The 23,361-nt window shown below is 54.8% G+C and overlaps 7 protein-coding genes across 7 annotated transcripts; 5 read left to right on the top strand and 2 right to left on the bottom strand.

Moving 5' to 3' along the window:
* Positions 1-60: 60 nt before the first annotated feature.
* CLUP02_00926 (uncharacterized protein) lies at positions 61-1,590 on the top strand (the record flags this gene model as incomplete). Its single annotated transcript, XM_049279972.1, has 6 exons — positions 61-552; positions 623-637; positions 755-843; positions 901-1,005; positions 1,265-1,336; positions 1,392-1,590. 6 exons carry the CDS (start codon positions 61-63, stop codon positions 1,588-1,590), a joined length of 972 nt encoding a protein of 323 aa, XP_049135929.1.
* A 113-nt stretch (positions 1,591-1,703) lies between these two features.
* CLUP02_00925 (uncharacterized protein) lies at positions 1,704-2,627 on the top strand (the record flags this gene model as incomplete). The annotated part of the gene is made up of 1 exon (XM_049279971.1): positions 1,704-2,627. One exon carries the CDS (start codon positions 1,704-1,706, stop codon positions 2,625-2,627), a length of 924 nt encoding a protein of 307 aa, XP_049135928.1.
* Positions 2,628-6,051: 3,424 nt separating this feature from the next.
* On the top strand, positions 6,052-7,653 carry CLUP02_00924 (uncharacterized protein; the record flags this gene model as incomplete). Its single annotated transcript, XM_049279970.1, has 1 exon — positions 6,052-7,653. One exon carries the CDS (start codon positions 6,052-6,054, stop codon positions 7,651-7,653), a length of 1,602 nt encoding a protein of 533 aa, XP_049135927.1.
* Positions 7,654-7,985: 332 nt separating this feature from the next.
* CLUP02_00923 (uncharacterized protein) lies at positions 7,986-10,738 on the bottom strand (the record flags this gene model as incomplete). Its single annotated transcript, XM_049279969.1, has 3 exons — positions 7,986-10,410; positions 10,466-10,657; positions 10,725-10,738. The coding sequence occupies 3 exons, from the start codon at positions 10,736-10,738 to the stop codon at positions 7,986-7,988; spliced, it is 2,631 nt and encodes an 876-aa protein (XP_049135926.1).
* A 133-nt stretch (positions 10,739-10,871) lies between these two features.
* Positions 10,872-11,472, top strand: CLUP02_00922 (uncharacterized protein; the record flags this gene model as incomplete). Its single annotated transcript, XM_049279968.1, has 3 exons — positions 10,872-11,047; positions 11,100-11,149; positions 11,249-11,472. 3 exons carry the CDS (start codon positions 10,872-10,874, stop codon positions 11,470-11,472), a joined length of 450 nt encoding a protein of 149 aa, XP_049135925.1.
* An 89-nt stretch (positions 11,473-11,561) lies between these two features.
* Positions 11,562-15,271, top strand: CLUP02_00921 (seryl-tRNA synthetase; the record flags this gene model as incomplete). The annotated part of the gene is made up of 3 exons (XM_049279967.1): positions 11,562-11,927; positions 12,163-13,324; positions 13,854-15,271. The coding sequence occupies 3 exons, from the start codon at positions 11,562-11,564 to the stop codon at positions 15,269-15,271; spliced, it is 2,946 nt and encodes a 981-aa protein (XP_049135924.1).
* A 439-nt stretch (positions 15,272-15,710) lies between these two features.
* CLUP02_00920 (chromosome segregation ATPase) lies at positions 15,711-22,625 on the bottom strand (the record flags this gene model as incomplete). Its single annotated transcript, XM_049279966.1, has 2 exons — positions 15,711-22,497; positions 22,591-22,625. The coding sequence occupies 2 exons, from the start codon at positions 22,623-22,625 to the stop codon at positions 15,711-15,713; spliced, it is 6,822 nt and encodes a 2,273-aa protein (XP_049135923.1).
* Between the last annotated feature and the right edge of the window lie 736 nt (positions 22,626-23,361).

Genomic DNA, 23,361 nt, shown 5'->3' with positions numbered 1-23,361 from the left:
TGTAGCCTGACAAACTTTATGAAGTTCGTTTTGAAGAGTGCATTATTTCAATTCAGCGCGATGTATGTCTCCTCCAATGGGCAGCAGCCGGGCTCGCAGCGGCAAGTTGGAGAGAAGGCATCGCTCAGAGACTGCAGGAAGTTGCCAAGTACTCACCGAGGTACAAGTGCATTGCGAACAGCCATCGCGAGAAAGAGGTCACTCGGCATCCGACTAGCAGGAATCATCCCCGGCGAGGCACGGGACGAAGCTGTCGTTCACGAGACCAACCTACTAACTACAATGGCTGGCTCTGATGAGTCTCAACGCGTTCAACTGCCAGGTGTACTCGCCCGTCCCCATCTACTTGACAAACGACCACATACTACGAGAATACTTGCGTCTAAGCTACAGAGATCAACGGTCAACTGGATGAAATGCAGATGGAAGACACCCGTGACTTGGTGCCCCGCCAATGACCTACCTGTAGTCAAGGAAGCAGTCTCACTGTTTAACTATCGAGGCCGCGGGCAAGCGAATATTCGGAAAACGGGGGCCCATCATGTACTTAGTGTGGGTAGTCGCAAAGTCCCTGGATCTATCGTAGCGAGGCGTGCAATGCGACGATGGGCTGCAGCTGTAGCAACTGCGGGCAAGCGTGCGTCCTAGCTAGCCCTGATTCGGCATGGACGCGTTGGGGGCAAGGTATAAGTTTGCCTTGCGTGCCTCGTTTGCTGATACAAAGGTGACTGACTGATGCTAACTCCATGGTGAGAACTGGGCTGATGGGTGGAGACCAGAGTACCGACCTTTGCCCGTGTTCTCCATGCATTATGGAAGTCTCTTCTCAGACGGACTAAGAAGGTGCGCCCGTGCTCAAGATGATCTGTGATACGCCCAAACTCACTTGCCATCCTGAAGCTGTGCTTTCCCTCCTTGGCTCGACGGGTACGTACCCACTTCGTACAGACTGAGGTGCACTTTGAAAGCTGAGCGTCTCTCCGTAGCGCAACGACACTTCCTGAGGTGAGACCGGGGTACCGGGGGTAGGACGGCTCGCAAATGGAAGGCGGCATTCCCTTGTCTACCACGCATCCAACCCTCCAGGTCCAAACCTTTTCGTCGGCCCTTTCCTGCCTCTTACCCGTTGCTCGCGTTTTCCTTCCGTCTCTCAATTGACCTTGTAGGATACAAAAGGATAGCTCCTTCTTCTCTCGCCCACCTCTTACTGGCGGCGCCTTCCCTCCCTCTTCCTTACCACAGTTCATCCACTCTCCTGCCGCAGCTCGTCTAGTCTTTGTCTCTGGGACAACCTCAACTTCCTTCCTGCTACACATACCACCCTGAACTCTTACATGTCTGCTTCCTGCCATCTCGTCAGACGCCTTCACACTCTTCCATTAACTGCTCAGTTTCCCATCTGGTCCTGAACAGCTCCTTCCTCCTTTCAACCAACCTGCCCCAACCCACCATCACTCGGGTCTAGCCATCTCAACCTACCAATCACCATTCACTTTCCATCACCACCCAGTCGTCGCCATCTTGTTCACCTTTACAACCGCCTCGCCAAACGACTGTCCTCAAACTCTACCAGACAACACGTCCATCTAGCCACTGGACTTCGCGACCAACGTCTTGCTCAACTACTAACACATCGTGATTCGTAAAAGAGTTACTTGAATCTGAAGTCTGAACTTACCTTGCGCAGATCTAACTATACAGCCATGTCTCCTTTCGGTCACTCCTTCTCCGCTGGCTCCCCCGTCATGGCTCTTCCTCCTCAGCCCGCCCATCAAGCGAGCTTTAGCATGGACCCATTCTCTCCCCAAGCCACACCCTTTGGCCAGCCCGCCGCCTTCCAACGCTGCCCTGCACCGCCGGCAATGCCCGCCGGAAGCCTTCGAGTCGCTGGTCGCAAACGTTCGCGCGACGAGGCTGCCCCCAACCTGGTGACCGACGAGCCCGAACACCATACCGCACCCAAAGAACCCGAAGAAGAGTGGGAGTACGGCCCTGGTATGGTTCTCATCAAGAAGGGTAGCTACGTCGCGGATGCTGGCAGTCAATCTGGCACCTGGGTCGAAGAGAAGGCTGCGCAAGATGACGCTCGCAAAACACAAGAGGCCATCACACGTCTCCACGAGCAGCAGGAACGCCCATCTCTACGCAGCAACAAATCCCAACGCCTTACCCAGGCCGTCATGCCAAATCTCCATGCAGCCCAGCCAGCTACGGCGTCCACATCCACAACTCTTTCATCAGAGAGCTCTGCGCAACCAATCGTCGACCAATTCACCCTTCACCTCGGCATTGGCTGGAGACGCATCAGCGAAGACCAACACATCCAAGCCGCGGCGCGCGGCTGGGCCCGATTTATTGAGAACCACTACCCTGTTTCCAACGCCATCATCCGGCTGGAGAGCAAGGGACTACAATCGTACCTCGTCGAAGCCGCGGAAGGTTTCTTCCTCTTCGCAGAGAACCTCCGTCAAGGCCGCTTTGTTAGCAGAGACGTCGAGGGCGCTATGCGAAATCTCCAGTGCTCGCCTCCCACCTTTGATGGTCAAGAGACATTGCTTGCGACCGAGTCTCCCGCAGCAGTAGAACCAGCCAACATGATGGAGGCTGACAGCAATATGGTCATGTAAAGCGGCCACGCGATAAACAACGGCGCGTTCGGCTTTTTTTATTTTCTTTGGAATCTCATTACAAAACGGCAAGGTCAGGGGAGGCGCAATGGTTTTTTTCTCAAGAGGTTCGCTTGGTCGGGTCGGGTTGGGTGGGTTGAGTACCTGACTGAGGGAGGATACATCATATTATCACGGCACACAAACGATGGCCGGCCAGCGGAGAAAACAATTTCTTGGTCTGGGCACATCATCAACTGTCGAAACCGATCTTGACAGACTGGTCTGGTCTCTGCTTATTTCGCGTTTAGCTACCGCATTGGAGATGCCGATATGCGATATCAGCAAGCTTCAAGATTATCAAAAGAAATATGACTAAATCTAAACAGTGGCATTTACTCGCAAACCCAACGTCTTGAATCCATCTTCCTGGCCTAAAGCACATCTTGCTTGGTATTTGGCGGTGAAAGCATGGCCTTCACGCTCTAGTATCAAGGTCGACTAAGCTGAGGTACGGGGTAATTTTTCTCGGAACGCGGTTTGCTGCGTTGCCGAGGCGTCCAAGACCGTTTGCAAGACAAGAAAACCTTGATAGCGTTCATTGGCCGATGCAAACCCGAGTCAAGAGTCTTGGAGCGAGTGGCCTTGGATAAGACGAGACAAAGTGGACGGGCCTGCTAACCTACCTTGGTCTGCGATGGTACGACGGACAGGTATGTGGGTGTAAGTGCCAAATCCGTCATCTTGTGTGACAGGTTGGACAGTCAGCGCCGGTACAGCCCAGTGCGAGCGAAGCAAAGCGATGCTGGCTGTCTGTCGGCTGGGGCACGAGACTCAGCTCGATACATTATGAGGGACGGAGGGACGGAGGGGAGCATCGACCTCCGCCCCCCAGGTGAGTGAATGAGACCGTGAACGGTTAGTTGAGACCCTGGGCACACTGCACTGGCATAGGTACTCAGAAAGGGGGACACGACTCACGAGTCCAACGAGGGTCACGGGTGGAAGAGCGGCAAGTTCCAGCAGCTTGCAGGGCGCGCCAGAACAGAAATGGGGTCGGCAGAGTGATCAGTGAAGCACACCTTAGGATTCGAGGAGTTGAGTGGTGGTCGCTTACTGGTTGAATCGGCTGATGGTGGGAACCATTGAACGACCGGGGAACCTCCAGCAGGAGCTAGGTACCTTGTCTCTCGCTCGCTCGCGCGCCCGTCAAGCTGCTGCTTTTTGCCTCCGAAGTTCCATTGTGACACTGAGAGGGCCGCACGGAGGTTTGCGAGGAGCGGGCAACGGTGCAACACAGATTGAAGTTGTTCCATTGGCCACAGATTTCTGCTTCTCATTGGTGTCTCGAGGACAGAAAGATGGAGCAATTTTTGCTGTGGATCGGTGGAGCATTCAGCACGCATGTGGCCAATGAAATGGCTGATGAGAGATGGCGGAAGTAGGAGATGACGGAATACTTTGATCGACATGCAAGCTCGAGTGCGGTTCGGGGTACCCGCCTATTGCCACGGTTGTGACCTATCACGAGCCCTCCTCTAAAGGCTCCAGACGAGCCGCCAAAATCCGGAGGCTGGCTAGTAGGACCGGGATTGGAAGGAAGAAAGATTACTGCTCTATGTGTCTCACGTGACGAGGATGCTCCGATTAATTCGAGATCGGACCTCTTTTCCCCACACCTAGTCACGTTCTGGCTTTTCCTCCACCTGACCTTCCATTGGCTGAGGACGATTTGCAGGCTGTTGCGAGCCTGCCACTGCGGGCAAGCAAGAGGAAGAAATGTCGTGACCTGGCAGCTCCAGGGTGGCCAAGGTGAGGTGCATGTGGGAAAAGCACGGGAGGTGGCCCCCGTCTACCAGTGCCAGTGAGCGAGTCTGCGAAGTCTGCCTTGCCAGCATGCACGATGATGCCCCCTGCATCTCCTCGCCTCATGAGGGTATTCAAGCAACCTATGGTTTGGCGACGATGAAAGGAGGCGAGTGGCCTGCACCCACTATCGGCAAGCGCAAGCTCGGAGGGAGGCACCTGAGGCAACTTTTAATCCATCGTCGTCCTATGGAGGCAGGCACACTGCTGGGATAGCTGGGAAGGCCTGGGAAGATTTCTTCATGTCTTTCCTTTACAAGTATCAGGGCGGGTTGTCGCTCCCCGCTCATTGGTACGTTGACAGTTGACTCAACCTTTACCCGTCAACTGCCACCCATCGTCCCGACTTTACTTGTTTTGCTTACCTTAGGTTGCCTACGTTTTTTGGTTGGGTGGTAGGTTAAAACTCATGTGTGCCTCAGAACCTCTTTGCCTCTATGAAATGATATCCTGAGCGCTTCCAGGTTCGTCTCCCACTTCCAGGTCAACCCAGAGCAGCCTGTCCCATTGTGCCTGTCTTCGCCATCTCATTGGCAACTGCATAACGCAGAGCTTGCTCACCCTGTCCCTGTCCCACTTCTTGTCCCCGGCGCCGTCGCAATATCCTGGTTCACGCTTCACTCTTTGGCTCTACGCGTCCACACGTCTACTGCGTACGGATACAGCTGTTTTCTCTTTCTGGCTCTGGACCGACCCTCATTGGGCCTATGCTGGTGCTGGCTCTTCTCCCATCTTTGACATCTTCTGTCCGGTCTTGAATTTTGTCGCCAGCAGTCGCATCACGAGGTGCTCTCTACCTTATCGGTACCAAATAGCGTCAAGACCCCTCCCCCCGAGTCACCAGGGTCTCAGACTCTTGCCTGCTCGTCTTGCTTGATTTCTCCATCTCGGTCTTCCTCGTGCTGATTACCTCACCAGCCACCCCAAGACCCCATTCGACCAGCAACAAATCAACACATCTATCTGTACAGCTTGACTAGACTCGCGTCTCTCCTCTATTCTCTTCGCCTCCGCGTAGATATTCTTGGCATCGCCTTTGCCTTGCTCCATCACCACACACTGCATTTCTAGCTCCCGCCATCAGAGCTATTTGATCTTGTCACCGGCGCACGCACGCTCGCACACTCCTCCCCCGCGCATCGCGACACGAACAAATCCAGCCGCCCATCCGCTCCCCGCTTCTTCACCTTTTCTTGGTGCAAGTAGTCTCGTAGCTCTTAGCTTAGGAGCTCCATTGTTCTCAGCGCCTCGGCTCGGTTCTGTCTCACTCCCGCACGCCTTCGTCAGTGTTACTCTTGTGCGCCCATCAACGCAGAGTCGCCGCCCAAAACCTTGAGCCCGTCAACAAGCTTCCCCGTCTCACAGAAGTGGTCAACCTTGGTTCATCTTTTCGGCCGACGACTCTCCGCCACTTGTGCGCGCTTCTTGCGCGCCCGTTGTGTCGCATCTTCGTTTCCTGCTTGTCCACCTACAGGGACCCCCAGTGCGCGCGTTCCTCCATGTCCGAGCCGCCGTAGGCCGTCAGTCCCTCCTCCGACCTTCGCAGCTTCGGTCTCGATAGAGTCGATACGCCTTCTTCATGGTCTCGCAGCCCGATTCCGCGTCCTCCCTCACCCTGCGAGGCCCCTCCTCGGTCGTTTCGCGTCCTTCACTATCTCGCACGAAGCGATACAACAGGTCTCATGTCGGCGGTTCATCCTATATCTCCCAGAATGAGTTTCCCGTCTTCAACAATTCGGGCGATGTCGAGATTATAGTCAAGGCCGGTGGCCACCAAAACCGTTATCTGCTGCATCGTCATACCCTCACGCAATGCTCCGGTTTCTTCGAGGCCAGCACTAGTCTTGAGTGGTCCAAAGCAGTTTCGGATGGCGCCTCGAATGACTTGCCTCGTATTGGCGACGGCTCCTCAGCCGACTCTTACAACCCTCTGCCTTCCAGCAGGGCCTTGACTACTTCATCTACACCACCAAGGAAACGTTGGCGCTATGAATTGGATCCAGGCACGGGGGATGGCGATATACCAATGCTGGTACAAAAGGATGAAGATGGCTCAAAGGGTTTGAGCGCGGGCAACTCTGGGTCTCTATTTGGCTCTGGTGGCAGCGCGGTCAACGGCGACCAGCCCGTGTCGTATTCGCGAAGCAAGACATCGGGACATTCCCACTCCTCGTCGGCGCACTCGAATCATAACTTCTTCCGCTCCGTCGCCAATCTGAGCCTCGTGCCTAGCTCGACGACGACGGCAACAAGCCAGCCGCTTTCGCAGGCCGATCAAGATCTCCTCCGCGACTACGACAACCTCTTCCGCATTTTCTACAACCACTCCCCGATTCTCGACGGTGTCAATATTGCGGATGCTTACGTTCAATGCAAATCTCTCATCACCTTGGCGGACCTATATGACGCATTGGCCGTGGTTGGCCCCAGGGTTGACCACCATCTGCTTCAATTTCAGTCACGGCTCTGGAAGCAGATTGCCAAGTATCCCATCTCATACCTACGTCTTGGCTACCTTGCCCGCAGTAGAGTCATCTTTCAGGAGGCCTTGATTCATGTGGTCGGGCAATGGCCGGCAGGAGAACGTAGCCTGCGTGCTGCGCTCCCTGACATCGTTCTAGACATAATTGAAGACAAGGTCGACGAGCTAGAAGAGGTGGTCAGCCGTGTCGAAGGCCGTCTCTTCCGACTGAGCTTGATGACGGCGAGGGGCGAGCGTGTCACACCTCAGAACAACTATCTCGACTGGCTAGCCGTTAGCCTGTTTCGACAATGGCTGGCAGACAACACCAGTCCTCCGCCCCCAGACCGTCGACTCCAAAGCTCTCGCGACGGTCGGAACGGAAACAACCAGCAACTGGCCCTCCCCGCTGCTGTCCCGCCGTTGGCCACGGTCGGCCGCACATATCGCACTCTCGGCGCCTCCTCGGCGGCTTACCTGGGCCACGATGAGTGCAAGCGGTTCTTAAAATTGACGCCTGAGCTGTATAGCCGGGACAATCTCCGACGCTTTGAGAAGCGCATCGACGAGCTGAAGCTGATGGCTCGCGACATTGTCCGGCCTTTGATGGGCAGTGGTTTAGAGCTGGATATCAACAGCGGAAGGGCCGCCGATGGAATTGGCTACCTCACGTGCATAACCGTGGGGGATCGTGACCTTCCTTGGCATGGTGAGCATTGATACGAAAAAAATGGACTCAAATGCCCGGCCAATTTACGGCTGCAGAACGAGATGAAGAAGCATACTGGTTATTCTTCCGACTAATGATGAACGAATTTACTGGCGGATTTTGATCTTATTTTTTGGATTATTTTTGAGTTGGCAATGTTTGACGGATACAGCCTAGGATACCCATTGACGAAACTCGCGTCGTGCATCGACACTGCAAAGAAGGCCTGGATTCAGGGAGGCATATAGCAATAGATTTCAGACATAAGCCATTGTCGTTATTGGAATAAGACTTGAATGCGCTTGATGGTAGTGGTACAGAGTGGTACAACGGGGGGATATCGTTAGTCGTCGTCTCCTGTGAGATCTATAATGGAAACTTCGCTCTGCCTCCATTCGTCATCCTTTGTCAAGCGCTCCGATGCCATCGTCGCCTTCGTTCGGGCTACCCATTCCCCGTCACTCACTTCGACCACCCGGAAAAATCCACTGACGCTTGTCCGTGGCACCATGACTTTTTTCCTGGCCTCCGTTGAGGTAGTTTTTACAATGGGTTTCGGCGCAAACGCATCGTCTGGTTCTAGCCAGGAGGAAGTTGTGACTTTGGTGGTTCGGAAACCACGGAAGCCGGCACCAGCAGCTTCCTTCGGTGCAGCGGGTTTGACCTTGGCAGTCTGGCTGACGGTGATGGACCTGCCAAGGCGGCCACCGCTCTGGACACTCTTTGGCTGCCTATCATGGTTGGTTTCCTGATCCGCCGTTGGCCGCGTGGTGTTGCCAGTCACAAACGATTCCATACGTGTCTGCTTCAGCCCCCGCTGACTCTTGGACAGAGTTGTCGCCAGTCGTATTGGTGACGAACCTTTTGTCGACCCCCGATGTTTCCCAGGGCTTTGGGAAAGACGACGAGGTGCTGATGTAGACATGGTAGGCGGATTGGGCGCGGGCTCGACGAAAGAATCTTCGTCAAGACCTGATAGGTCGATAATGGTATGCTGAGGTGTTGGTGGACTCGCCGGGCTCGACGGGCTCAGCGGGCTCAGCGGGATTTTCAGCGACGGAAAAGGAGGCGCAGGCGAAGCGCAGACGGGGCTAGATGACAACAGAATCGGCTCTGCGGGCTGCCGAGGCTCGGTGATCCTAGGCATATGTTGTGAGCCAGCGTATGCCCAGGGGTTACTGTGAGCGGTTGGTTCTGCGGTGGCAGACACTTTCCCGTTGGACCTGGATTGCTTACTTCGGTTGATTGGTCTCGGCAAGGGGTTCGGACGTTGTGAGGAGGAGGAGGCCGGAAACGCAGCCGCAATCTTTGTTGGATCAGGCCTAAGAATAGTTGGTCGAGGGAGTTGTGGTGGGAGGACATCTTCGTCATCTACTTGATGTTGCGATATTGCGCCGCCAGTCTTTGCTGATTGTCTTGTAGTTGTGCCCTTTGTGATTTGCATCCACTTATCAAGCGCGCCGTGTTCGGCTGGGACGGCTTTGGCAGGCTTCCTCTTGCTGACGCCCTTGCTGCTTGTGTTCTTGGGCTTTGTAGACGCCTTCGTAGCCTTGGTGCGCTGTTTCTCTTCCCAATCTTCGACAGCCAGAGGTGCGCCTAGCTTGACGAGCGACTCGGGCAGCCAGATCATCTGGGCGGCATATGGGTCGAATGTACTCTTTGGCACAGCCTGGCTGCTCGCTGGCAGTCCCTCGCCGTCAATAGCAGCTTCGAATTCCTCGTCGCTATTGAGTCCGAGACCCTGGCGATCAAAGGGCACTTCGTCGGCTTCGTCTATTTCTTGTGAAAGGTCTAGACCGACTATATCGGTCGGAGTATGTGCTACGCGCAGCTCTGGAATACCATCGGTGCTGTGATGGCTTCGTATCCCGGCGATACGATTGATCATTTTCGATTCTTCCTTCTCCATCTCCTCTGCCGTCTGGTAGCTTGCTCGGTCGGAAAGGTGCCTCTCCAGTAACTTGTGGACGAGTAACGCAGGTGACAGGACTCGCGTGAGCTTGATGGCACCGATTTTATTCACCCAGTCAAGCGTCTCATCGGCAAAGTACCGGAGACCTTGCACATCTATCGGGCGACTCCAATTGAGACCCGTCTTCAACCTGTCGATAGTGGTGGCACTTGAGACGACCGGGTGCGTATAATACCTGAGTACTTGGCGATCTGGAAACTCGTCCGGTATGGATAGAGCTTTGTGCCGTACTCTGAAGAAGCCGCTCTCGTTCGTACGTAATTCGTGTCGTAACGTCCTCCTCCAGTCATCAAATTGGTCATCGTCTTCGATCTTCAAGCGGCATAGCGACTTGCCGAACCCAGCTTTCGCCGCCTCACATGCAACTTTGGGACCGCATCCTGGTACACCTTCCGGTATGTAGTCGCCTCCACTCATCAGTGCGACTAACACCATACCCTCTCGATCCAGACCCGTCTCGGCAGACAATAGATCATCGACCTCGTACATGCTAACGTGGGTGGGCGTCTTGGCTCCGCGGGTCCCCTCTGCTGACCAGTTTCGAAGACTTCGGGTGCAGCCGAACATGATTGTGTCGACATCCTCGCTCAAAACTGCGTCGACGATACTCCGCTGCTGTAAGAGAGCGCATTCGGCTTCTGCCTCGCCGGGCGCGTCATGAACTGGGAATCCGAATAGACGAATGACTCTCTTCGCCATGGCTATTGCAACGCCATCTCCTTTACCGGAGCGCTTATTGCGCTTGAAAGCCGGCTTGTGAGGGCCATCAAATACAAAAATGGGGTGTATACCAAGACTAAGTAGTCGCACCAAGCGATAGAAAAGAGTCCTGATTGCAGGGTTTGTCCCACCTGGTGAAATCTGTCAGCTCTGAAGCGGCCAAATTGGACGTGGCTTTGCCGCTACCTCGTGCGGCTTGTGTTTGGAATTGCCAGATGGCAATATCAATGGCAATCCGTAACGGCCGGCCTGTATTTTCAAGTTTCTCTGTAGCAAGTTTGGCAAGAGACACTCTTCTGCCGGGGCCGAGTTCACGGTAAATTCTGTGGTTGTCATGTGAGTGGGACCTCGCTATCATGATAAGAAGAGGACAGGAGTGGTGGTAAGTACCCTTTGATTCCCATTGCAATTCTCCAATGGCTCTGATCTCAAGAATACCAAGGCAAGAAACTAATGCAGGGAAGAAAGATTAGATCTGCGGGTTGAGTGTAGATGCAGAATTCCATCCAAAGGGGCGGAGGGATATTGGGGGGCGAAATGCATGAAGTCGTTGATGCGTCGATGATTCGGACAGCCAAAAAGAACAACGTTGTGCTCGAAATGAAAGAGTTCAAAATTGAAGTGCAACGAGCCTCCCAAAGATTTGCTATGCGCGAATCATTATGCTCAATAACTCATACACAAGTCGTATCCAATGATTTTCTCAATGCTCCGTCTGTCTGGCGAGAGATAGGTGCCTTTCAGCGTGAGAGATGTTGATTGAAGGTTGGTAGTTGGCTCACCACAGAAAGAGATGGTTACCGGGACTACGGACGGTGCCACCCACCTCAATGACATCTGCACGACCTTACATGTATGTAGCGACGGTTCTCCACTTTATTTCGGAGTAAAGCGCCAGCAACAGTGCTCCACAGTGATTGACCCGTTTTCGGCCACAGGTACCTTACCTCAGAGGCCTAATCGACAAGCTCTACCTCAAACCTCCAGTCTCACGGGCTCTCTTGACAATTACACTTGGACTGTCACCAATTCCTCAATCGGGCGCAAACAACACCAGAAGACATACCAGATTGCTAGCAAACGACCCGGCGTGCTTTCCGTTGCAGGCGTTTACAACTTCACAACGGGCAACCTCTGACAACCGAACACGCGGGGCATGGCTTGCTAAACCGGGGCGCAACGCTCTCAACACCACGAATATCTCGTCTCTCTACTACTTCCTACAAGATGTCATCCTCCGCAGCACCGAGCCTCGCCCACCGATCCATTGCCAACATCCGAACCGAGACGGGTTCTGGCATCAGCGGCGGCCCTGCAAGTCCACACACCCCTTCTCGCATTATCTCTTCAACATTTGGCTCCCCGTCCAGTCTACGCGCCGAGGAAGACATCATCGTCATAGAGCTGGGCTCTCGCTTCATTAAACTCGGGTTCGCCGGAGAGCCAGCACCGAAGGCCGTGCTATCCCTAGGTCCTGAACAACTACGCCGCGTAGGCGACTTCCGCACGTGGGACCCAGATCACAAGGATGATTGGCATCGTCGTCCAACGGGCAAGACTTGGGGAGACGACCATGAGCTATGGCAATATGATGTGCGGACCGTTGACTTGGGGCTTGTTGAGGATAAAATAGACCGAGCTGTTCGGGAAGCTTTGAACAAGTGACGCATCCCCGCCGCCTAGGAGTCTATTACAGCATCACTAATGTTTGTCGTCCAGGTTCCTTCTTATCGATTCAAGGCCGCGAAGAACCTCTCTTGTCCTGTCCTCGTCGATACCTCTGCCATTACTGTCAACCATCCTCGATGTTTTTTTCCACCGCTTTCAGGCACCGATTGTATCTTTGATGTCATCTGCAGTCACGTCGGTTGTGGGAGCTGGCACTCGGTCAGCACTGGTCGTGGATCTTGGCTGGGCTGAGACCAGTGTGACGAGCGTCTACGAATACCGCGAGATCCGCACCACAAGAACTACCCGCGCAGGCAAGATGCTGGTCAACGAGACACACAATATGTTGCAAGATGCACTATCGACTTCATCAGCGCACTCGCAGAAGACCCGTCGGGAAAGGGAACAAGGGCGGCACTCTCTGAGTTTTGTGGAGTGCGAAGAAGTCGCCTGTCGCCTTGTCTGGTGTCGCCAAGTCAAGCGTGGCGATCTCCCAAGTATCAGGCGGCCGGAGCAACAGCAACCTGGAGGAGAGGCATTGCCTACGGTCGAGGAGCAGGACGAATCCTCGCCAACTTCTCCCATCGAAGAAGAGCGGTCTGACAGCAATGTCGAGGTTTTGATCCATTCCGTGGAACCAGCGGAGAACCTGACTTTACCATTCCAACAACTGTCCGAGCCGTGCGAAAACACCTACTTTGCGCCACACTACTCACGTAGTAGCTTCGATGATGACGAGCTCCCTATTCATCACCTTATTTACCAACACCTAGTCCAGCTTCCGATTGATGCTCGAGCAGTGTGCATGTCGCGCATTGTATTCATTGGCGGCTGTTCTAGAGTCATAGGCTTGAAGCGGAGGATATTCGACGAGCTGTCGAAACTCGTCCACGAGCGTGGTTGGGACCCCGTTCAGGGGCGTGCACCAAAGCAGTACGAGAACAATGCGTTGCTGAAGAGAGGCAGCCGACGTGCAACCGAAGGTCCTACAGAGATTGAGCCGCCCGCAAGGGAGACGGAAGAACGTAGAGTTACGGGCGAAGATGAGCCTCGAAGCGCAGCGGATGTCATTGAGGACTCCTTGAGGAAGCGAGATAGCCACCATCCTAAAATTCAAGGCACCCTTCGACCTCTGGGTTCTCTCGGGCCGTGGGGAGGAGCCAGCTTGGCATGCCAGCTCAAAGTTATGGCGATGGCTAATATTGACCGCGAGCTGTGGCTGCAACAAGGAGTCAACGGGGCTTCACGGCCGAGTGAAGTTGACGTCAAGGCTCAGCAGCGGCAAAGCATGGGACCCGGTGGACTGATGCGAGGAGCTGGAGGTCAATCGAACTGGACGTTGGGGGCATGGGGAACTTTATAGCGAGGCGGGTGCAGAGATTTGCCTACCGACATGTGAAAATGCATTGATACCCCGGAGACCTGCTGGCCTTCGAAATATGAAGAAAAGAATGTACGATCAAACTATATAATCATACTCTGTCCAACGCTCGTCTTTTCATTGGAGTGAGCGCGACTGTAGCCAGTTGTGAAGCTGAAGATGCACTTAATTGGGTGAACGGCCCAGCGAAACCCCTGCTATTATGCTTGTAACCGGTTCATACAGTTATCACGCCGCCTTCGTATCAGATCATCGCACTCCCTCAGAATACTCATTGAGAGGGATACATTGAATTCCAACCTCTCAGTTACCAGACTTCAAAATGGGGAGAGATCCGACAAGTCTCTTGCGCAGTTCACTAGGGGCAGCAAGGAGGCGCCTCCTACACACCTCACCACCCACGCCGCGCATCATTAGCAGAGTGAATTGTTTGGCCTCACACTCACTCCAACATCGCCGTGCCTTTGCAGACGTCAAGCGGCCCTCGACCGCGCCAAAACCCATCATCGACATCAGACATATCAGGGAAAACCCGGAACTACACGAGCAAAATTGTCTCGAGCGCAACTACGTCCAACAGAGCAAGAGCCCCGCCCGCATCAACGAAATTTTTGCGCACTGGCAGGCCCTGCAAAAGGACAGCCGCGCCGTTCGCGAGAGGTCTAACTTGTTGCGCCGCCAGATCGCCAACCCGGCGTCCACCAGCGGCGACGACAATGCCGAATTTAACGAGATCCGGAGCAAGACCCGCGACGAGCTGCTGGACGAGGCCCGCGTGCTCAAGCAGAAGCTCGCGGCCGTGGAGCAGGACGAGGCCAAGCTCGTCGAGGAGATGGAAGGGCTCGCCCTCGCCATCCCCAACCTCACCAGCGACGTCACCCCCGTCGGCGACGAGCCGCGGCTTTTGAGTTACATCAACGAGCACCCCCACGAGACGCCCAGCGCCTCGGACAAGGTGTGGCGGTCCCACGTCCACATCGGCTCGGAGCTGGGCCTCCTCGACTTCGCCGGCGCGGGCACCGTCTCGGGCTGGGGCTGGTACTACCTCCTCGACGAGGCCGCGCAGCTGGAGCAGGCCCTCGTGCAGTACGCCCTCGCCGTCGCCACGCGGCACGGCTGGCGCCAGGTCGCACCGCCCAGCGTCGTCTACAGCCACGTTGCCGCCGCCTGCGGCTTCCAGCCGCGCGACCAAAACGGCGAGCAGCAGATCTACAGCCTCGCGCAGTCCGCCGCCGACGCCGAGCGCGGCAAGCCAGAGCTCTCCCTCGCCGGCACGTCAGAGATCCCGCTGGCCGGCATGAAGGCCGAGACTACCCTCGACGCCACGGAGCTGCCCGCGAAACGCGTTGCCGTCTCCCGGTGCTACCGCGCCGAGGCCGGCGCGCGCGGCGCGAGCACAAAGGGCCTCTACCGCGTCCACGAGTTTACCAAGGTCGAAATGTTCGCCTGGACCGCGCCCGACGCCGACGAGACGGTCGACGTCTTTGAGGAGATGCTCGACATCCAGACCGAGATCCTCGGGTCCCTGGGCTTGCACTGCCGCGTCCTCGAGATGCCGACCGCCGACCTCGGCGCCTCCGCCGTACGCAAGTGCGACATTGAGGCCTTCTTCCCGTCTCGCCAGGAGCAGAACGATGGCTGGGGCGAGGTCACGTCCGCCAGCATCTGCACCGACTACCAGACGCGCAGGCTCGCCACGCGAGCAAAGATTGACGGCAAGCTCACCTTCCCCTGGACCGTCAACGGCACGGCTCTCGCCGTCCCGAGAGTGCTGGCTGCGCTCCTGGAGGCCGGATGGAACGAGCAGGAAATGTCCGTCTCCATTCCGGCTTGCCTGCAGCCGTGGATGGAAGGAAAGGAAAAGATTGTTCGGAAGACTATCTCATAGCACATGGATACTTTACACAGTCCTACCTGACTTGGACTGAGGACACGAACATCGTGTCTTTTGTAACAACACTTATATTCGCACTTCTGCACATGAGCATTGCCACGTGCATCTAGCGCGTCTCGAAAAAAACCAAAGTCGAGGAGGCATGGCAGGGTAGACCATCAAAAGCATGTTCATCATGTGGCAGAGTCGTAGGGAGGTGATAATTCTGTACTTTACTACGTCCAACACACTACCTACAATACTAAACATCAACTGGACTCATACCAGCACTACCAATTTCAGACAAAAGAGAAAGGAAACCCAATAACTCCATTTTGATACAAACTACCGTTCATCCCAGGTGACGTCGACCCAGCAGGCTCATGCGTTATTCAATACTCGTCAATATGTCCATATGAAAAAACAACTTCCCAAAGACACCAATTTCGTTGTCCTAGGCCGCGACTTCGTTGTTCAGAGTTTCTTGACTGAGGTCGGAGCCGAGGTCTGAACTAACATTAGAACTGACGTTTGAGCTCACGACACTCTCAGTCCACTCGCTTTGGAGGTCACTCTGCAAATCGCTGTGGTTGTCGTCGTAATAGTCCGAATAATCGCCGTCGCCGGTGTAGTTTTCGGTACTCTCTGTCACGACCGTTGTACCGCGGCTACCACGGCTCATACGACTGCCATGACTACTGCGACGCAACGTCTCGGTATCACTGGGATCATCGGCCCCAGCTGGTTCTTCGTGCATAACAGGCGTGGAACTAGGCATGTTCTCCTCCTCCGTCTCCTTCAAAGAAATATTCTCCTTGTCGAGATCTCCGTAGCCCTTCGAGAAGCCTCCAGCCCAACTGGACTTGCGATGACCACGAGCACCGGCAGTCCTGACGCTCTGGCTGCGCTGAACTCCACCGGTTGGCACGTTGTTCGTGATCTGGCTCAGGGATAAGATACGGCGAGCAGCGCCTGCTTGCGACGGAGGCTTCAGGTTTCGTTTCGCGGAAAGGGCCAAGTTCACAGCAGGAGACGCAGGCTTCTCGGGGACTTCATTCTCCTGACCCGGCTTCTGGTCCCGGACACGCTTACGGCTCATAGCGTCGCGCCCTTTGGTTGCCTTTGACATCAGCAGTACGCGGGAATGGTCCATAACCCCTTCTAGAATGCGGCGCTCCAAACCCTCGGCACGAGATTCCATGTCGTGAAGCTCGTCCCGACGGATATGCAGTGCAGTCTCGAGAGACGAGACATCGCCCGTCAATCTTGTCTTTTGCCGGATGAGACTTTCTTGCTCCGTCCGAAGCCCGAGAACAGAAGCCCTGAGTCTCTCTTCCTCTTGCTTCAGATCCAGCAGACTAGCTTCGATCTGCTCCTTGAGAGCAAGCTTGCGCTCGAGATCAATGTTCACTTCCTGGAGAAACTGCTCTCTGTCGTCTTCCTCCTCTTTGATCTTCTTGGTCTGGCTTGCAAGGAAGAGCGAGATGTCCGTGGCTGTTTGGATTACTTGCTGATGGACCTTTTCAAGAGTGTCGAGCTGACCAAACGCCTTCTCAGCAGCATGACTATGATCAACGAGCTCGTCCAGCTTGACGTGAACGGCGACATCGTCGTACTTGTCAGTGGGGATCAATGCCTGCTGCTCGGCAAGCTTGTCCAGCTTGTCTTGCAGGGCTGCGTCGTCGTACTTCTCAGTCGGAATCAGCAGCTGCTGTTCAGCCAGAACTCCGAGCTGTTCCCGAATTATTGTGTCATCGTACTTCTCGGTTGGGATCAACAATTGCTGTTCAGCAAGCTTGTCCAGCTTCTCGTGCACTGGCGTATCGTCGTACTTCTCCGTAGGGATCAATGACTGTCCACAGGCAAGCATGTCGAGCTTCTCTTGAACTGCCGCATCGTCGTACTTCTCGGTCGGAAGCAGAGACTGGTACTCAGCGATCCTGTCCAGCTTTTCCTGGACCACTGTGTCGTCGTACTTCTCGGTCGGGATCAACAGCTGCTGTTCAGAGAGCTTGTCAAGCTTCTCATGCACCGGCGCGTCATCGTACTTCTCAACAGGCACCTGAGAGTGCTCCACAAGCATGTCGAGTTTCTCGTGAACGGGCGCGTCGTCATACTTCTCCACAGGTATCTGAGAGTGCTCCACGAGTTTGTCAAGTTTCTCATGGACCGGCGCGTCGTCGTACTTCTCGGTCGGGATCAACAGCTGCTGTTCAACGAGCTTGTCAAGTTTCTCGTGGACCGGCGCATCATCGTACTTTTCGACTGGTACTTGAGAGTGCTCTACAAGCTTGTCGAGCTTCTCATGAACGGGCGTGTCGTCGTATTTCTCTGCCGGAGTGGAAACATGCTCCACGATCTTGTCAAGCTTCTCGTGTACTGGCGCGTCATCGTACTTCTCAGCAGGAACAGAAGCATGTTCAACGAGCTTGTCAAGCTTTTCATGAACACCTGCATCATCGTACTTTTCGACTGGAACCTCGGAATGCTCGATCAATTTGGTAAGCTTCTCCAGAACGACAGTGTCGTCATACTTGTCTGGGATTGGTGGCAGAGCGAGCTCGACTGGCTTGGCATCCTCAATTGTCTTCTGAATATCATTCGTTGACGTCTTGGCGTAATCGTAATGTTGGCCAACGATAAGCAAGACATCTTTGATCGATTCCAAGATCTGAGGTTGAGATTCAACAAGCTGTCCCTGAATGATTTCGACGGCGTCGACAGCTTGCTTCAGGTGATCCCGAGTTTGCTGGTGATCGGCCTTCCCATCTGTGTGGTTCTCCTCAGACTTGGTCATGAGATCCTCAACTCTGGTGAATACGGTCTTGGACGCCTCCTCCATCTTCTCCATCGAGTCGGTAACAGCAGCACCAAGTGTGTCCACGAGAGACTTGAGCTCTTCCGCAACAGCCTTGGTACCCAGGACTGCCTCTTCGGTGCTGGCATCTCTTGCCTCCCCAGCTTTGGCGCGATCGTCAAGGGCAACGTGAAACTCGTCGTACTTGGTCATCAACTCCGTGACCTTCTCCTCAATCTTGGCGCTCAAGGCATCAGTAGTCTGCTGGAACTTCTCGTCTGACTCCAGCTTAGCACCGACTACGGCGGCCTTGGACTCCTCAAACTCTAGCTTCATCGTATCGGAGAGGTCCTTCAGGTCTTGGTTGACGGAAGCGTTGTTCTCCACTGCTGTCGACACACCCTCGAGCAACTTTGAGAGGCTCTCGACTCCAGTGGCACCCTCTTCGAGTTTACCCTTGACCAAACCCTGGAACTCCTCGAGGAAGGTCTTGACTTCAGTCACACGTTCGCTAACGCCAACGATCTCGGCTTGGCGCTCCTCGCTTCCCTTGTCGTGCGACTCGACCAGGGAGTCAAGTCGTGTCTTGAGCTCTTCGAGTGGAGCCTTGAGCTCCTCGATGGGGGTCGTGATCTCCGTCTTGAGCTCCGTCTTCAACTCATCCAATGGGGCTTTCATACCCTCTTGCAGTCCTTCCTTGAGCCCCTCCAGGACCACCAACGCCTCGAGGGGGCCTTTGAGCTCCTCCAAGGTTGTCTCTGTCTTTTTCAGGTCCTCCTTGGTGACGAGGGTGGCGATCTCAGTCTTGAGCAGTTGATCGAACACGTCCTTGATATCGTGACAAGCAGCTTCCACAGCCTCGACATCAGTCTTGGTGACTCGCTCGGGATCCTCCAATTGCTTGGCAGCGCTCTCTTTCATTTCTTCAAAGCCTGCAGCAACCTGTGTTACCAATGCTTCAACGGATGTCACGTCATCCTTCTTCGGGAGAGTATCCAGCTGCGTAGTGATGAGATTGATGGCTTCCCTGGTTTCCAGTATGGTGTTCTCCAAGCTGTCTAGATGTTCCTTTCGCACGGCTTGCTCGTTGTCAATGAGGTCGTCCAGCCGACCCTTAGTATTACGAAGGATGGTTTCAATCGCTTGGACGTCCTCCTTTGTTGAAGCATCGGTGCTGACAGGGCTTTCCTTGGACTTGACCCACTCCTGGATGGGCAGAATCGCCTCTTCCAGACGGGTTATATCCTCCTTGGTGACTGAGCTCTGGGCGTTAAGCAGGACTTCTTCGATCCGGGAAGTCTCGTCCTTGGAGACCGACTCTTGTACGAGTCGAAGCATGTCCTCGAGACGGAGCATGTCGTCCTTGGATGCAGATTCCTGGAGAGAACGAAGCATGTCCTCCATACGAGTGAGATCATCTTTGGCGACAGGATCGGCGTTCGCGGGTTCCATGGCCTCGATCTTGATCCGGAGCTGAGTGATGAGAACCTCAAGGTTTTTGATGTCATCCTGCTTGAGGGCATCGGCTGGGACTGGCACAACAGCGCCGTCATGCATGGTCGTCAATGCTTTGTCGTTCTGGCCTTGCAGTTCTCGGAGACCATCGATTTCTGAGCGGACATTGTCCAGCCCGGCTTTCAATGCGTCGAGGACTTCATCATTGGCTGTGAGATCCGCTGGCCGGTTCGCGACCTTGTCAATGCTGATGCGCAGATCGGCCAAGCCATCGTGGAGAGCATCTAGAATGTCCGTGACGCCGGCGAAGGGTCGGCGCAACTCGCCACGCACACTGTCGATTCCATCTCTCACGGCTTCGATGATCTCCTTCTGGTTGACTTGTGGAGTGACCGGCACCATGGAGGAGTTGACGGTGTCGCGTAGTGACTCCATGTGTGACTCGATTGTCGACCTGGAATCGCTCGAAACGCGGTCGACCAGCATAGCCATCTCATCTCTGAAGGTATCTAATGTGTCGACAAGAGTTTGGGTGATTTCTTCCTGCCCGGCGGTGCTGCCACTGAGATGACTGACATATGCTTCCATGTCGGCACGAAGCTTCTCCAGACCGTCCTTAGTAGCGTCTAAAATCTGCTCAGTGTCACGTCCATTGGCGGCGGCGTTCACTTTCGCATCCTCTGTCACTGCTCGGAACTCTCCGCGCATGTACTCAAGAATATCCTGCAAACGAGTGACGACTTCTTCATTGTTGCTCTGGTGCGGTACGAGAGCTCCGGCGGTAGGCAGATCGTAGCCGCTGAGGCCTTCCTTGACCGCATGAAGCATGTCCTCTCGGGTGAGTTCTTGTGTGAACGCTGAGGGGGCAACAGGGAACTCGAACTCCTCTAAGCACTCGCGAACGGCTTCCAGAATCTCGTCTCGTGAGAGGCTTGTGGGTGTCTCGACGCGTGGAGGCGAAAAATGCTTGAGACCCTCGACAACTGCTTGGAACACCTCTTCTCGCGAAGCTCCCACAGGCTCCTGGTCCCTGTCGACATAGTCCTGCAATCCCTCTTTGAGGTACTCGAGGATCTCTTCGCGTCCAAGACCAGGATCTTGGTTCTCAGTCTCGGGCTTGTAGTTTTCCCAGGCGTCCCTGACAGCCTCGATGACATCCTCCCGATTCAGATCAGGCTCTTTCTCCTGCGATGCTTGGGAGTCTCGAAGCGCTGCTCTCATGGCATTATATATTTCTTGATAGTCGATTGCTGGTGCTCTTGAGGCCACAGAGTTGGCGGACTGGCGTCGATGCTCACGGAGAAGCTCGTCCATGTTCTCTCTCATCTGCTCGATTCCCTCGTGGACGATCTTCGAAACTTCATCATTATCAGTCGAGGGTTCTTCAGACTTTGATTGTGCCTGAGCTTCGTCCAGTCTCCTTCCAATCTCCCGTCCCATACCCAGCACTTCGCCACGTAGCTCCCGGACAAGAGCCTTGACTTCTGCGGTGAGACCGCCCCCTTGTGCTACGCTGTCCTTAACGGTACGGATGATCTTGAGCACTTCGTCACTGACGATCTCAGAAGCATTGCCAGATGCCGCAGATCTCGAGGCGGGCTCATTATGCAAGGCCCTCTCCGATCGATGGGTCAGCTGACTTGCATATCCAGGGTCGTAATCAAAGTCCATAGTGCTGTTGTCGTCGTCAAACACAGCTGCACGAGGCATATTCCTGGTGCTCTCTCCATGACCGCCGCCGCTTCGCGAGATCATGGCATCAGCTGGCTTAGTCTTGACGAGCTGGATCAGCTCCTCAACCTTCGAAGCGGGCGCCACTCCAGCAAGCTTCTCGGCAACGTCGGTCAGGCGAGCAAGAAGCAGGTCATGTCCCTCTTTCGTGCCCATGTCTCTGATAATCTTGTCCAGTATCGCAATGGTAGTCGGAGACTCCGAGTTGGAGTTGGTGTTGGAGTTGCAGAGCGATGGTGTGCTCAAGGCATCTCGATCGATAGATGCCGCAAAGCTGTTCGGTGAAGGGATTCTAGGTAGAGAAAAGGGGCGTCCAGCTTTGCTTGGTGGAGGGGAGGTGTGGTGGGGCTTGGTATCGAGGAACAAGCTGTTGACGAAGGGGTCGCGGGAGCTTGGCCTGCTGCTTGCAGCAGCATCCTGGGCATTATTGATAAGTTCGCGCAAGCTCTTACGGATATCCTCGTCCCGAGCTTTTGTCGCTTCCTTCAAACTCAGCAAGTCGGTGGCATTGTCACGGCTTCTTCGGCTCAACTGGGCCATGTCTTTTTGGAGAGCTGTCGCGATGCTAGTGAGACTTAGAATCTGCCCCGAAAGAGCTTCGACCTGTTGAGGAGCCTTGACGAGTGCAGTAGAGCCATTTGCGACATTCTCCTTGTCCTGCTGACCTTGAAGCGGCATATTTTGTATTGCAAGCATGGTAGCAGATTGCGGAGGTGTGTTTTCGCCCAAGATGCTTTGTTGTTGTCTTTTTATCGTCGGACGTACGACCGGCGTCTGACTTTGAACTGATGAAGGCGTGGTGGCCTCTCTCTCCGTCGATCTCAGATCTGCAAAGCTATCTCTCCTGCTATCGGCGAAACTGTCTCTTCTTGTGTCGGCGAAGCTGTCCCTTCTGTTGGCCGCCGGCGTAGAAGGGCGTGTCCGCTCAGGGGATTTTGTCGGCGAAGGGGGGTTGGATTGCTGGCCACTCTCCAAGAGCAGGCTGAGGTCTCTGACGTTTCCTGGTTGTAGGGACTGCATGCGTTTGTGGTGCGATCCTTTGATAAGAGAACGTTCGGGGGATGTTTCGGTATTCCTTTTGGTCAAGGGCGCCGGAAGCATGGCGCTCTCACGAGCTCTTTCGTTTAGAGCAGCGTGAGCAGACTGAATAGCAACGGAAGTTCCTTTCCTAGAGGTTGTAACTGGCGATTGCGGGTTCATGGGCAAGGGCGGTGGTGCCCTGTCGGGATCTGAGCTGTCCCACCTGGTCTTCATCAGTCTACGCCAGATAGCAGACATGGCAAGCGCATCATGAATGTTGTGTATGGGGAATGGGTGTTGATGGAAGAAGTTTCGTGTTTTGGCGACTTACATGGGGACCAGAGCTCTGCCTTGATCAGAAGACATTGATTGTCTGTGTCTCAGAGGACGATCAGCGTCCCTGGAGGCTTCGCGCTCCACGGGCGCCATTGTTCTCGAACGGGGCGACGAGGTGACTAGAATGTGATGGAGGTCGGGTGGGTGATGTTGGTGGTGAGGCTAAGAGGCCTTGGAATGCGGGCGCGAGGGAAAATGTAAGTCAATGCAATGCGACACAGTCCCCCCCCAGGCAGTTTGGTGTTGATGATGGGATATTCAGGTAGTGTTAGTCGTTGCTTGAGCGCCGCGCTGCACCAGGAAGAATGGCATAAAGCGTCAATTGCTAGGAGCAGATGTGAAGAAGCTCTGCAGGAAGCGATGATGGCGAATGTGCACAGCAAAACCTAAGCAAAACGAGGTAATGTCAAGTCAAGGTCATCCGGGACTCTGTGATCCAGGGCAAAGCTCGAGTCGGTGACAGCGGTAATATGGGTGGGAGCAGTCTTAAGAGCCGGGTGGGGGGGTTCAATGTTTGTTACCCGGGGGAGTTGGATGGTGGATGGAGCCGGGGATGAGTGTGGATGTGACGACGACGACAACGAACAGGTGCGGTGAGATGTTGTTCGGGGCTGCTCACGTTGACGGGCCCCCCTGCCAATCGAGGTTGACGGCATTTATTTTGCTAGGCGTTGCGGAGCAACCATCACCAACTAGCAGTGCCGTCTGCGCTGTTGCTCAATGTTTGGCTGCGTTGATCGGGCACCCACTCGCGGCTGCATCCAAG

Source organism: Colletotrichum lupini, chromosome 1 (assembly GCF_023278565.1).
Source record: "Colletotrichum lupini chromosome 1, complete sequence".
Taxonomy (NCBI): domain Eukaryota; kingdom Fungi; phylum Ascomycota; class Sordariomycetes; order Glomerellales; family Glomerellaceae; genus Colletotrichum; species Colletotrichum lupini.
This window is presented reverse-complemented; position numbering and strand designations above follow the sequence as displayed.